General features: G+C 40.6%; 1 protein-coding gene across 17 annotated transcripts in view; it reads right to left on the bottom strand.

The window, feature by feature from the left end:
- The window catches only part of LOC113918675 (LIM domain containing preferred translocation partner in lipoma), a 667,221-nt gene that overhangs the window by 407,490 nt on the left and 245,444 nt on the right, over positions 1 to 14,287 (bottom strand). The window contains exon 1 of one of the 17 annotated variants that reach the window (XM_027587353.2): positions 2,964 to 3,009. The exons of the other annotated variants lie outside the window; for them this stretch is intronic. Coding sequence (XP_027443154.1) covers positions 2,964 to 2,994 — 31 coding nt within the window. The 5' untranslated portion in view covers positions 2,995 to 3,009. Of the gene's footprint in view, positions 1 to 2,963; positions 3,010 to 14,287 lie in introns of those variants that run through there. 17 annotated transcript variants of the gene reach the window in all.

Raw genomic sequence — 14,287 nt, 5'->3', positions numbered from 1 at the left:
AACTGGGAGCTACCACCTATACCCATCACATTAACACAAAATATAAAGGTACACGACGTACCATGTGTTGGGAACTATATGGAGAAAACGAGAATCCTAATGTTTTCCTGGGGGAAATGGACCCTGGTGCAGCCATTATGGAAAAAAAAAAAATTGGCAAAACCTAATGAATTTGAGTCTGAAAAAAAAAATTGGCAAAACCTAATGAATTTGAGTCTGACCAAGCACCCTACTCCCAGCTACAAACTCTGAGCAAACTTTTGCCAATCCTTAAGAACACTTATATAAAGATGTTCATCATGACCAGGTTTGCAGGAGGGGGGATTTGGAGGTAGCTTTAAGGTGTATTAGCAGGGACACAGATCCATGGAATGCAATGGATACACACTTTGGAATACTCTGCAGTGTCAGAAACAGTAAACTTCTAGATCTTTAAAAGACTATGCTGATCATACTGACAAATGTAAATTAATATAACTTCTAAAACCCATTAGCACACTCTGTGGGCAGAGTATGAGAGATGCTGTAGGAGTCCTAATCATTATATGCTCATTGAGCATTATTTATGTATACGACTCAATATATCTCATACATGCTTGACCAGTTTTGAAATGCGTACAATTTTTTCTCACCTCTAAAAAAAATAATAATAATACCAATATCTTAGAGCCATTCAAAGTAAATAATCTAACCCATACAAAGAGTGTCTGATACATCCTGAACCCTCAACAAATGTTATCTATGTATTAGACAGTTCATAATACAATTATTGCTTAATTTGAGGACCAAAGAAAGGCTATGCTGGGCCATAATAGCAGCAAAAAAAGATAAGAAATAGGACCAGGTCCGTGGCACAGTACCATAATCTACAGACACAAGAGCTAAGTAAACAAGTGTGAGATGTGCCAAGTCAGACTGTTTGGGTTTGAATCCTTGCTCAGCTACTAACTCCACAGCAATGTAACCTTGGGAAAGTTACTTTCCCTGTGCTTACTTTTCTAATCTGTAAACCAGGTAAGGTAATAGTCCCTGCCTCACAGAGTTTGTTGTGACAATCACTGCAGTTAATACATTTAAAGGACCTGGAAGACAGCTTACCATGTGGGAAGCAGATGGCAAGTGTTGTGCATTATTATTATGTAAATTTATGTAAATTAAAATACTATGTATTTCTAAAGATTCATACATATATAAGGACTATTCCAAACACATGAGAGCAGGAATCTCTGAGGTAGAAGGGAAAGTGGAATGAGGATGAAGGATGAAGCAAAGGAAAAAAATGGAAGAAACATAAAAAGAAAATAAGAGATGCTCTGCAAAGACCAATAATGAAACTTGAACAATCTTGGAGTCATACTGTTAATTCAGTCTAAAGCATGTGATGTCCATAAGGAGGAAAGGGCAAAGATGTTCAAAGGAAATCCAATGGTGTGAAAATCTTGAAACTCTTGGTTCTTAGAGGCCTGGAGCTACTGTGGTTCCTGCCTTCATGGCTTCCAACCTCTCTCGGATTTTCTAACATATAGCAAACCACCTTTACTTGGCTAGTGTGAGTTGGTCTGTGTTTCCTGTTACATTATACTATTTAACTAAGGAAGGTCCTCAGAAGGAAAAGAAGATCAGACTTTCTCTGCATTAACTCAGAAAAAAGATTTAAGAAGGTGGGGCACCCGGGTGCCTCAGTCAGTTAAGCGTCTGACTCTTGATCTCAGCTCAAGTCTTAATCTCAGGGTCCTGAGTTCAAGCCCTGTGTTGGGCTCCATGCCAGGTATGGAGGCTATTTGAAACAAACCAAGATTTAAGAAGGCAGAATCCAATATAAGAAATGTTTTCAACAACATGGTTTACCCAACAAATAAACAGGCTCCAAAGAGTAAGAGTCGCATGACTTTGGATGTGCAAGCAGAGTCTATGCAACCATTTATCCAGGATGCAAGTTCTGGATGGGAGGCTGAACTAGTTAATGTCCAAGGTTTTTCAGGAATGCATGATTCTAGGATTCACTAAGATCTTTCTGAACATAAAAAGCCTCCAGCACACTAAGAAATAGTGCAGGATACACTTGTGCTACAAATGTGGGGGAGAGGACTAGCACTTGCCTTACAGTCTGGACTGTTTCCTATCTCTGGTACCATACGCCATGCAAGTTTCATGAGCTGGGACTCAGCTATAGTTTGCCACTTCAGTCCTACTGACTGTCCTAGGCAAAGTTGACAGAAATCACCCTTCTGATTTGGCCACATACTTAGTACCATGTCGTTCGCTGCAGCAAATGTTAGACAGACTTGCCTGACTTCAAAATCAGCGCTGAGTATCTGTCATGTGGCAGCTTTGACATATGTCGTCTCCAGTAAACTTCCTAAAACTCAGGGAAATGGGGACATTATGTCCATTATAAAAACAGGGGAAAACAAAGCTCAAGATGGGCCAGTTTGTCCAAGTCCCCAGAACTCATAAGGACAGAATCGTAACCTGAACCCAGGACATTTGCCAATAAATATGATACTTTTACAACACACCACAAATATCTGTTATGAATACAATCACATTTTGAAGTATCAAGCCCTAAAGCTAAATCCTATGACCCTCTCTTTGGGAATCCAAATACACCCAGTTATCCAGATCTCCCTTCTTTCTTGATTCAACAGCCTACAAGCTCAACGTATTCTAGGTTCAATCATGTAAGCACTGAACAATTTCCAGTTACTCTCCTGCATAGTTCAGGTTCTGGAATTCTCCCCACCCCCCACCACCACCCAGGACCACAGCAGACAATCTGACACATGAAATGCGAATAAATGGTAGTAAGGGTAGTGGACGCAGTGCTGACTCGAAATCAGGAGATACATGTTCCCTACTCGACAGCCCTGCAACTACGAAAGTCTGCGCAAGTCACTTTTGCTTCAGACCTTATCTTCTCCTAATAAAATCAGGTGGTGAGAGTAACTCAGTGGTGCTCAAACCTGAATCATATGGAAAACTTCTATAAAGCATCAATGTGCAGACCCACTGCGGGACAATTAAGTCAGAGTCTCTGAAGCAGGGAACCCTGCATCTGTATTTTATAAAAGCTCTGCTCCCAGTTTTAAGGTACAAACAGGGTGGACGGCCCAGGTGATCCTTGAGGTTTGTGTCAAGACCTTCTAAGATTCTCTACCCCAATGAAAGAGTGAAGACGGTTCAGGCCATAACCCCCACTTCAGGCTTCCTGAAGCTTTCACACTTGCGCATTTCCAGAATCCTCTGTAATGCCAACAGTTGAAGGAGAGACACCATCTCCTCTTGCCATCGTCCTGTGGCCACCAGCATCTGCAGTTTAGAAAACAACTATGAAAACAGCAGTTCTACAGTAAGCACGTCAGTTCTGGAAAGCTGAGACATAAGAATTAGGGCTAACCAAGACCTAGAGGAAAGGTAAAAAGAGCAAGTAAAACTGCACAGTCCTACTCTGGACAGCTCTACCTGGCTGCCATGTGGGGAATTCATTAACAAGCAAAGGGTCTTTGAAAAAGGGAGAAGGTGAGCCAGGCCTTGGAGGCTGGCAAGGAGCGTGATGCACCGAAGAGAGGCAGATACAGTTTGGAGTAATAAGCACAGTAACGCAATCAGCCAGTGAATGCAAAATTAAGGAAACTTGGGGAAACTGAGTTTGACAGGTTGGATGGGTTCTGATTATTAAAGAATAAATGAAAATAACAAGGAACAACAAAAACAAAAGAAAAAACCCACAAAAGCTTCCGGAGGACACTGTCAAAGCAGTCCCCTCAGGAGTTGAAGACAGAGAAGTTAAATGGCATCCCCAGTAACCGACAAGTTACAAAGAAGCTTTTACAAAGAAAGAGCTGAAATGATCTGTGGGCCATTTCATGAAGGGCTGACCCCGACAGCCCACTAGAGAGTGGCAGAAAAGAGACAAATTTCACAAAAACTAAAAGCTAAAGGCCACCTGCTACTTTCACTGGTCTGTAAAGGCCATGGGAGATTTGAGTGGCAAAAGGAAGCCAAACCTGCAGGCTCCCTTCAAATGATGAGACAATCCCAGCGTGCTTACTAAAGAGAGCTGTTTCTAGTCATTTCAGTGGTATCCCACAAGCCTTTTTAAGGTAAGTATTGTGGACAGGACTCTCTTGAGATTATTAAGCACAAAACACACGTGCAAGGTCACTGCCTTCGAGCCAAGAATGAGAAAGTGGTGTTTACCAAAAAATAAAAGAATTAGGTGCAAAAAGGACAGACAACTCCTACTCCCCACCAGATGGGACAAAGAAGAGGCAAATGAAATAATTCATGATAAGAAGAGAGGCCTTTAAGGATGATGGAACTGATGGCAAATCATGACACCAATTCTATATCACAATCGACCAGGCGATTCTTCATCCTCTAACCCCAGTCTGTGTGTGTCTTTGCGTGCATGTGTGATTTTCTCCACTTTGAGCCCTTAGATATTTGATGGCTTAGCCTCCTCCTTTTTACAAAGTAAAACCCAGGAAGGTAAGGACTTTGGTCACAGCTTACTCTCGGACTTAAAACAGTATCTGGCACATGATGGGTTCTCAAACATTGCTTGGCTAAATGAATGAATGAACAAATGAATAGATTAGTCTTTCTTCTTTTCTATGATGAATTTATGCTTGTTATCTTTTCTTCCACAAAATCCTGAGAACAATCTAGCTCAGGTATAACAGATTTGTTTTCCTAGTTAGTATATAATCAAAGAAGCAGATACAACCTTTTCGTTTCAAGGTTAGAATTGAGATGCACTGCTAAAGTGATAAGACGATTTTGTCCATAACTGTTTTAATTTCTCAAAATTTACCTCTATGCCTCTTATCTTTTCAAAATATGAACGCATAGATAAAAAACCAAACACACGTAGACACACATAGATTATCTGTATCATTAGAAGAAAAATACAGCTCAACCATATCAATGTGGTACAGGCCGAAAATATGTCATCCTTGTAGTTTTTGAAGTATGGCAATCATTTGGTTGTTCTCTTCACACGAAGTAAAAAGTGTCTGAGTTTCCAAAGACGAAATTTCCAGGTTGGAATATTTTAATGAAGGGAGGAAAAAACCCAGATTCAGAAGAGGTTTTGAGGCCGATTTAAAGGCATATTTGAAAATTATGCACTGCATTTGCAGAGTAAAGAATCTCTACTAAAAGTACATTCTTTATGCACATGCTGACAAAATTAAGGGCACACCATCCTCTGCTGAATGAGAGGTTATCACAAGTGCTGGTGTGAGCCATTTCCTTTTGTTCCCTGGAGAAAAGCTAAGGCATGAAAAATACGTTGATAATGAATCATCTGAAGCTTGCAAATTTAAAATTTAAGTCAGTAAGATTGATAAATTAAGGTTCTGATGGCAACACGATTCTTTCCTGTCATGCACATGGTAGAGCTATAACAGGAACACCTGTTTCCATCTTAAGGCTTGGGGAGGATTGATACAATGCTGAGGTTCGGCATTGCTAATTAGGAATGTCAGCAAAAGAAGTGCCGAAGCTCTTGGTGCTGCTGAATCAAAATAGCAAAGAAAGGTACGTAAGATTCATGCTACCAATTTCTCCTTAGCCAGGGGGTGAAATGATAACAGCCCTTCATATTTGTTCAGCACTTACAATTTACAATTCACCTTTGCACACAATTGCCATTTGAAGTAGAAGTCAGTGCAGGCCAATTCTGTTTATCCCCATTTAGTGAGTAGGCTAGGTGACCTACCCCATGTCACAGAGCCTGTAAGTGACGAGGCCAGGCCCCAAGAGCGGGCCAGTACTTTATCACTAGCCAATGCCACATTCAACTGCGGCTCCTATAGGCAAGAACTTGCCTTCTGCTCTTTTGCTTGGCTTTCGTTACTTTCAGTAACAAACAGGGAGTGCCATTTATGTTGTTAGACTAATGGCGAATAAATGAACCATTACGTGGAGTTCAAGGATGGAAATGGCTTCTTGCACTTTGAGCAATATTATGCTTTCCTTTGTGTGTAGGTGTATCGGTCATAAAAGCATGGAAAATGAAGTTCAAGTAGTGAAAATCAAGTTCAGAGAGGAGTGATCACAAGCATGCCTTCAGTGACTGGTCCATCTGCCTCTACCCTACCTTTGAAACAGAAGCAAAGCTTGTATTCCTTAGAGTGTTTTTTGTCATCTCCAAAAAAAACGGTTTTACAAAGAGACACATACACCCGTGCGGTGTGTTCCTAAAGCAAGGAGGCCCCGGGAGCCAAAGACAGCTCCACACAGCCGGCCCGCATGCTCAGGACTGAACACCTCAGCCTGGCAGACGACAGCAGAAATCACTGTCTTGGCAGAGCAGTTTCCATAAAAAAGGGGTTATATAAAAAATGCATACCCAGAGCTTGATTCTCAAGATTAGAAATTCCCCACAGTGAAAGTATGAACTGAAGCCATGGCCACATCACAATCTGAGCAAAAATAGCAAAAGAAAACTACTTCGGGAAGCACCTCACTCGGCCTCAATGCTATAGATTACAGAAAGTGTCTTGTTCCCCAGACCACCCATCTGTCACATTAATTTATGAACAGTGACAGTTTGTGCAACAAACTATTCACTATCTAAGTATCAGATTTTGCCAAGAAAGGTGGGGGGGGGGATGACGGGGTTGGGGGAAGAGTAAGGGAGAAAAGAGTCATGGATAGTTGAAAGAGGAGTTAAAGAAACGTAAGTATGGGTGGAAAGGGAGAAAGGGTAATGAGCACATTTCACTTTGCACAGTCATGCTGAGGCCCAACGTCAGGCTCATGGTTCCCCCAGGCCCTCCATTAGACCCAGTGACTCATCCCCATGACCCATTCACTAAACACACTGTTCTTTCCTAACACTGTTCCCATTCATGGAAAGTCTCCTTTCCAAGACGCAGTTGAAATGCATCTCCAGGAAACCTTGCCTGATGTCCCGATCAGAAGCAGTATCTTATCTCTCTCTACCGTTCCCAACAGGCTTTGCCTAGAACTCTGTTACAATTCATTTCACATATTTTAAACGCCCCCCCCCCCATTAAATCATTAGTTTCTGAGCATGGAAAGCATATTTTGTTCGTCTCTATAAACTCCAAGGCATCTCTGTCAGTGGTTCAACAGGGGAGGTTTTGAGTAGTATTTCATTAGGTTGAACTTAAAGAACTTAGAAAGCTCCTTCTAGCACTGACATTCTGGACTTTTAAGTCTGGGCATCTCATTTAATCATTTATTCATTCATTCATCAAACAGCAGCTTATGAAGCACCTATTGCCTGCCATCCATTGTGCTCAGACCCCTAAGATACCATGGTGCCCCTATGAAGTTTATGGTCGAGCCTGGGAGGAAGGCACTGATCAAACGATTGCACGTATACGCAGTTACAAAGCATGTTCCATGCCACAATGGATAGGTCTGGGAGGATTGCGGAGCATTCAGTCAACTCTGATACTGCACCTGCCATGGGCCAGTTATCAGAACACAGATAAAGGTGACCACAATACGAAGAAGACATAGGAAGGGCCCCAAATGATGCCAAATGCAGCTTTGCTGTAGTTTTATTTCTATTAAAAACTTAAACAAAATGAATCATGGAACACTACATCAAAAACTAATGATGTAATGTATGGTGATTAACATAACATAATAATAAAAAATAAAAAATAAAAACTTAAACGACATTAAAAAAGAAGTCAAGATTCAACTTGAATCTATATCCATGTTTCTAAATTATCTTCTGAGATATAGATATAAATCACAAATCACAGATAGAGGTACAGATCATGGTAAAAGATTGCTGCCTTACAACTTTGAAAATCTGGGTTCCATCCTTGCTCTAGAACATGCTAGTCATTAACTCTGAATGTCCCCACCAATAAAATGGAGACTAATCTCTGCTGTGACAACCAAACAGGGTCGATGTATAAGGACTGAATGACAACGGGCTATAAACACAGTTGAAAAGTACATATTGTTTGTACATAAAAAAAAGATGTCAACTCCAAAGTCCGATATAGACAAACATATACACATATATTCACATATATCTGAAAATATATAAAAACATGCACATATACTAGGATTTCTCATTATGCTACAATTTTTTTTATATCCCAGCAATTTTCAGTCATCCTGTTGCCCTTCTTTACACAACATTTTCTCTGCCAGCAGAAGATGGGAGAGGTGGGTAAAAGGATGTCAACGTCCTGCTGCCTGATTCCTCTGCCCACACCAGAATAAACAAAGGACAAAGGACCGAGGACTTGAGTCAAACCTCAGAGATCATGCCGCACTACTCAACGAGGACACTGATTCACATAACCTCTGGTCAAATCAGTGTCAGCAGTAAGTATCTCGAAAAATTCGGAGATTTTAACGACACCATGAATTGACACTGAGGGGAAACGGTAGCAAAATTTTTACTTGCTGGTTTGTCAGCAATCATACAAGAATGCAAGATGTACACAACTGAAACAGCATATTTACATCTAGTTTCCTATATAAAGAAGGCTGATGTGAAATCCTAGACTGCATGTCTCTTCTCTATCAATCATAAAGAATGACAAGAAAATCCTAGAAGGAAATGCTGCTGCTTCAGAAGCAGCAGTAAAATCATTTATTAATGATAACATTTAGTAAGTGCTTACCAAATGTCAGGCACTATTAAAAGAACTTTCAATTTAATTCCTAACCTTCACAACAACCTAGGAAGTCAGATATTAGTGTTCTCTTTTGTTTAGAGAAGAGAACACTGCGACTCAGAGAAGTTCATTAACTTGTCTAAGATCACACAGCAGGCATTTACTGATCATACTGAACAGCTACCACTCATCTGGCACTAAGCTAGAAGGCAAGGAGAGGTAATGAGGAGGGGAAAGGTCGAAGGGGAGACAGCCCTGACCCAGAAATGAGTCCCACACTGATTCTACTCAAAGAATCTGCAGAGAAACTAAAACATGAACACAGATTACTAATTTTCCAAGGTAGAAAAATTTAAGTACCACAAGAAATGCATAGTTAAGTTCCACCCCAGTGTTTATCGGTGCTGGGGCGGGGGGGGGGGGGGGTGCGGCACAGATGAGAAGTCTAGGCATAAAAGTTACATAATCAACATGAATTACCTTCTTCTTCACAACTTTATACATGTCAGTTGGACTTGATTCCTTTAGGACAAGCCTATGGGCTATATATTCTCTGAGTTAGTTTTTCCAGTGGGTAATTCAGTAATACAGTTCACAGTAACTAGACTGGAACCTTCCTAAGGGCAGGTACTCTGCACTACAGCTTCAGTGCATAGGATGGTGCATAGGATGGTGTCTAGTACGCAGTGCTCAAGAGATATGTTATTAGGTACTGAATGAATCAATGTGTTAATTAGCTCATTAAAAAGTGAGCAAATGAAGGAATACAGAAGCATAAAGGCAGGTGTACACCATTAAGAAGCAGAGCCCACACTGGAGTTCATGAACTCAGTTCCGACTGCTGAAGTCTCTGTCCCCAGGTGTAACTTTGCAAAGATGAGTGCCAAGGGACTTTTGCTAGACAGCAGGTGGGAGTTCTCTTAACTGAGAGACCACACCAGTGACCTAAATGGTAAATGATTTCAAGAATACCAAGAAACAAAACATCAACTTTTGTTTTATCCCCCATCATGGCAGGAAGCACAGAATGAACCACAAAAGCTACATTATCTAGAACTTTCTTGAGAGCTATAAAGCAACTCATTTGCAGAAGTCGTTGATTTTGTACATGGGGACTGTTTGGCAAAATTGAGGAAGCGAACGATGGTTGACTTCCTGGAGTGACTCACGACTGTAACCCCCTTTGACAGTATTAATAGAACAGGGGGAAAATTTCCAGGAAACATCAATTACCACAACTACCAAAATAGAAAAGGCGGCTGGTGACTTAATCACTAAACTTTAGGGGAGACTACTCTATTTCTTTATCAGAAAAAGGCAACAATAAATCAAACTAATACATTTGGAAACTAGTTAACAGCATCCTTTCGCACTCTGCAGAGTTAGCTTTTAACTAAGATTTTGCTGTAGTGAAATGGATCATACCTACTCTGTCCTGGTTATAGCTGAACCAAGGTTCTAAGGTCAAGATTAGACCTCCAAGAAATAGGCATATGTATGAAGTGATCCATTCATCCATGCCTTCCTTCCTTCTTTCTTCCAATCTTGAATTAATAGGTATTTGATGGGCACCCACTACTAGGTTCCAGATTCATACTTCCTAAGAAACAAAGAACTAAACAAAGAAGGAACTACAATAAATATATTTACAATAACATGTATTAAAATAGAATATTTGCATATTTACATATAAAATGCTTGGAATAATATCCGGAACATAGTTAACACTACAGAAAACTTTCTTCTTCTTCTCATTATTATTATTACCCCAGTCGGTCCAAGATTGGGGTTTTTCATTAGTCTGCCAAGGAATAGAATCAGTCCCCTGTCGTTGCACAGCCATGACCCTGGTCGTACCTGCCAAGTGGTCTCTGTCTGCTTATTCACTGATCACCATCACCGTGCTCTACCGTCCTGACTGCAACAAAACTACATGATCCAGCCCCAAAGGAGATCATATCCAGGCAATGTAGTTGGACCACCTCTCCCTCATTCCAGTTGATTTGCCTCCGTGGCCTATTTAAATTAGATGGAACCGCACACCCATCTCATCCTCACCCACCTCACACAAATAAAAGTCTTCTAACCAGTTCCAAATATCCTCCCTGGGCCCCAAGTACTTCACACCACTGTTGTACTTACTGCAGAATGGAATTTAAGGAAGAGAATATTTTGGCAAGCGCCAATTATCAGCTGGTAATAAACATGCTCCCAGTTTCTTCGACATGCTAACTCCCCAAAAAGCTGTACCCATGAAAGCCCTCATTATGTCCTCTAAGAGAAAAACACTGGAAGCCACACATATGACTGGCTATATGGCAACAGTTAAATAAATTCTGGTATAGCTTCTCTAAGGACTATAATGCCACCGTTTAATATGATGAGGAAAATTCTTATTCTATAACATTAAATAGAAAAATTAAAAATCGTATCTCTCCTTGATTACACATTACAAAAACTAGAAATGCATATTGCTGGAGAATAAATCAGTTCATAGAAAATGGAATTGTATGATGGGAGACAGGATTATATTTTTGAAAATGAATTTGTTTTCTTGTTCTTATAGCTTGTGCACATTTTTAAATGTACGGAAAACCTTCAAATTTACCAATGTTCACAAAGAAAAACATATCCAAGGAGGATTTTTCTGATTGAAATATATTCGAAAACTTGAAGTGTTTAACAAATTATCCTAATAGCAGGAACTTTTCCTTCTGAAGGATACACAAGTACTCCCCAAATTATACCCAGGCATTACTTAGCATGTCAGTCAAATGTAGGCACTTTGGAACGGAAGCTCTCATATCCTCCCAGATCCATTTAGCCTGAAGCCTACAGAAGAAGTCATGTGCCTCAGTCTCATTCATCAGCAGCATCAAGTGCTATTTAGGAAAGTTGCTAACTTCAAAGAGCGTCATCTTAATTTCTAATTATGACCATGTGAGCAGCTATATAAATGGCTGAATTCCAAGGAGTTTACATCCTGACCTCACACTGTGGTTCCAGGCTCCAGGCTGAAAGGCTGACAGAGTCTACCCTTCCTTCCCCTAATCACCCCTTCCTCACCTGGGAGACCAAGAACTCCCCACTGGCCCGTGTACCTCCTTTCATACCCCCGCTCCATGGTCAAAGGTCTCCACTGCCGCTGGTCACCCCCATGCTCCCCACCCACAGTCGCTCTCCTCATCTCTCACCCCTTAGCCAACTGTACTGTTCCAGCCTTCAGGACCCACTTTCCTTTGTCTATCCAGGCCTAAACATATAGGACCTTTCTCAAAATCCCTACTGAACTTAAAGTCTCGATGATTTTCCGATCAGTTCATTATTCTTGAAATCTCGCCAAAAGTACTTTTGAGTCTTTCATATATAAATTCCAGATCTTAGCTTAAGTTTTTGTTATTGATTTTTTTTTTTTCCCAAGGCAATTCATAGTACTGGACAAATATCGGGCCCCACGTACATACAGGCTTAAAATAACATTAGTTATATATAGACGATATCAACAATAAACAGGAGTTATTTATGAAATACACACACACACATTTCTCAAGTAACAAGAGCTCCATCCCTTGCTATGATCACAGCAGGGGATCTGGCAGCATTAAATCTGTGAAATGCGATGCTAACCACCTCCCAGACAGGGACTTGAAAATCTCCTTCTGTGTACTGACCTCTGAAACACTAGCACCTCCATTTCTCCCAGCCTCAAGTTTCTTCATCTAAAATGAAAAGCATTCCAACAGACCATCTGAACTGAACATCAGCAGGGACCTTCCACGATCCGACTACTCTCCCTTGGGTCCGGAGTCCGGATCCTTTCACCTCTGCTCCTGGCACCATGATTTGGTTAAGTGAGGGATACCAAGGGATCTCAACTCTGGATACTTCAGCTCAGTCATCTACAAAATGGGAGTAGTAACCCCTGCCATTTACCTATCAAAAAAAGAGTTCTAAAGATCAAATAAAATAACAGCTGTGAATGTGTGCTACGAATGTAAAGTGTCACAGAATATTAAGGAAATGTATTTACTCCCGCCATTGTTAAATCAGGTTTGGGGACAGAAGAGGTATTGGGAGTACATGCTGGGGGGAATACTGCTCTAGAAGAAGCCTGTGGAGAGGAAGCAGGTCCATAAATGAACTTCAAGACAGCAGCACACCTTTCTGTCTCCGCTGCCAGTAGGAAAGCTTTAGAGAACCGGGGGTCTGAACAAGCTACATGAGTGCCTGGAGCCCCCTCAAAGAAAGGCACAAAATGGAAGCAAAATTACAAAGTCCATTCTGGTTGTTGCACTTATTTCTCTCAACTGACTTAATAACCAAACCAGTCTAGTTCAGAAAGTGCCATCAGCAAGAACATTACTTCCAGTATCCCTAATAATGGACAGTATTTCTATGGTTTATAAAATACTAGAAGTTCAGACAAAACTATATGAAGATCTGTCTAAATGGGGGAAATATATATATATTCAAGCATTATTTGTTCTACAAAGACCACAGGTATTAATTTGTATTTCCTTATTTACTTTTTAGTCCTCTGAGGGAGAAAAACATTGTAATGACACCTTGTATTTGTATGAGCGTGTATCTCCCAGCACCAGGAAATACTGTACAAAGATTATTTAATCAAACCTCACATTATCAAGGGGTCATCTTAGTTGGAAAGAAAAAAAAAAATCCCATAAAATATAGAAAAATTTGGGGTGAAAAAATATCAACTCTGGTAAGTTCAGGGAAGTCAAAAAACAACTCAGAGGAGGCAATTAAGACCCCCCTCTCCCATGACCTACAAAGTGTAGTCTGCCTGAAATGGTCTACCAACATCAACATCTCCTTGTGTGAATCTTTTCCTTCCCTCAAGGTCCAGCCCAAAAGCTTCCTCCCCTGTACTAGCGTAGCCTTCAGCCTTCATCTTTCCAGTCAGATTAAATTATCCATTCCTCTGCGTTTTTATATTTTAATTCTACCCTAACTGTAGTGTTTAACAAATTGTACCTCTTCTGGAACTTTGTTGTGTACATGGCTTTGCTCCCATACTAAAGTGAGATATTTGAAGTGAGGAACTAGGATTCAATCTTTTGTGGACATTTCTTTCTAACACAGAGCCTTAAAGGACATAGGGAAATCTATCCATGTTCTTTCTCTGGGACTGAATCTTGGAAACACAGAGATTCGATTGGATGATTTGTGGGACCCTTTCTAGCTATAAATTCCAGATATTACACTGAGAAGGAATTTATGGCATTATCTAATTCAACCCCATCAAACAAGGGGCTCCGGCTGAGAAAAGGATGTGTCCAAGTAGAACCAAGCTGCCTGAGTCCAGCGCAGTGCTTCTTGGTCACAATATAGTACTTTTCTATACTGCTGACAGTCCAAGAATTGCCTCAGCTTATTTCCCTAAACTCCAAGCCAGGATCTCAGGATACATCGACTTGACAGATGACAAAGAAATATTAGCTTAAATAACCGTTACTCTGAACATCACAATGCTGGCCAAGGGCTCTTCACCGGGACTGAACTTGCTGTTTGGCATCATTTTGATAAAATTAAAATGGAAGGCAAATGCTGACCCTAGCCTAGGGCTTTTCAAACTGTATAAAGCAACTTGTTAAAAGGTCATAAAATCAATTTACTGGACCTCCAAAAGTATTTTTAAAACC

This window comes from Zalophus californianus, chromosome 1 (genome assembly GCF_009762305.2).
Source record: "Zalophus californianus isolate mZalCal1 chromosome 1, mZalCal1.pri.v2, whole genome shotgun sequence".
NCBI classification, from domain to species: Eukaryota; Metazoa; Chordata; class Mammalia; order Carnivora; family Otariidae; genus Zalophus; species Zalophus californianus.
Note: the sequence above shows the minus strand (reverse complement) of the source record. Positions and strands in the feature narration are given on the sequence as shown.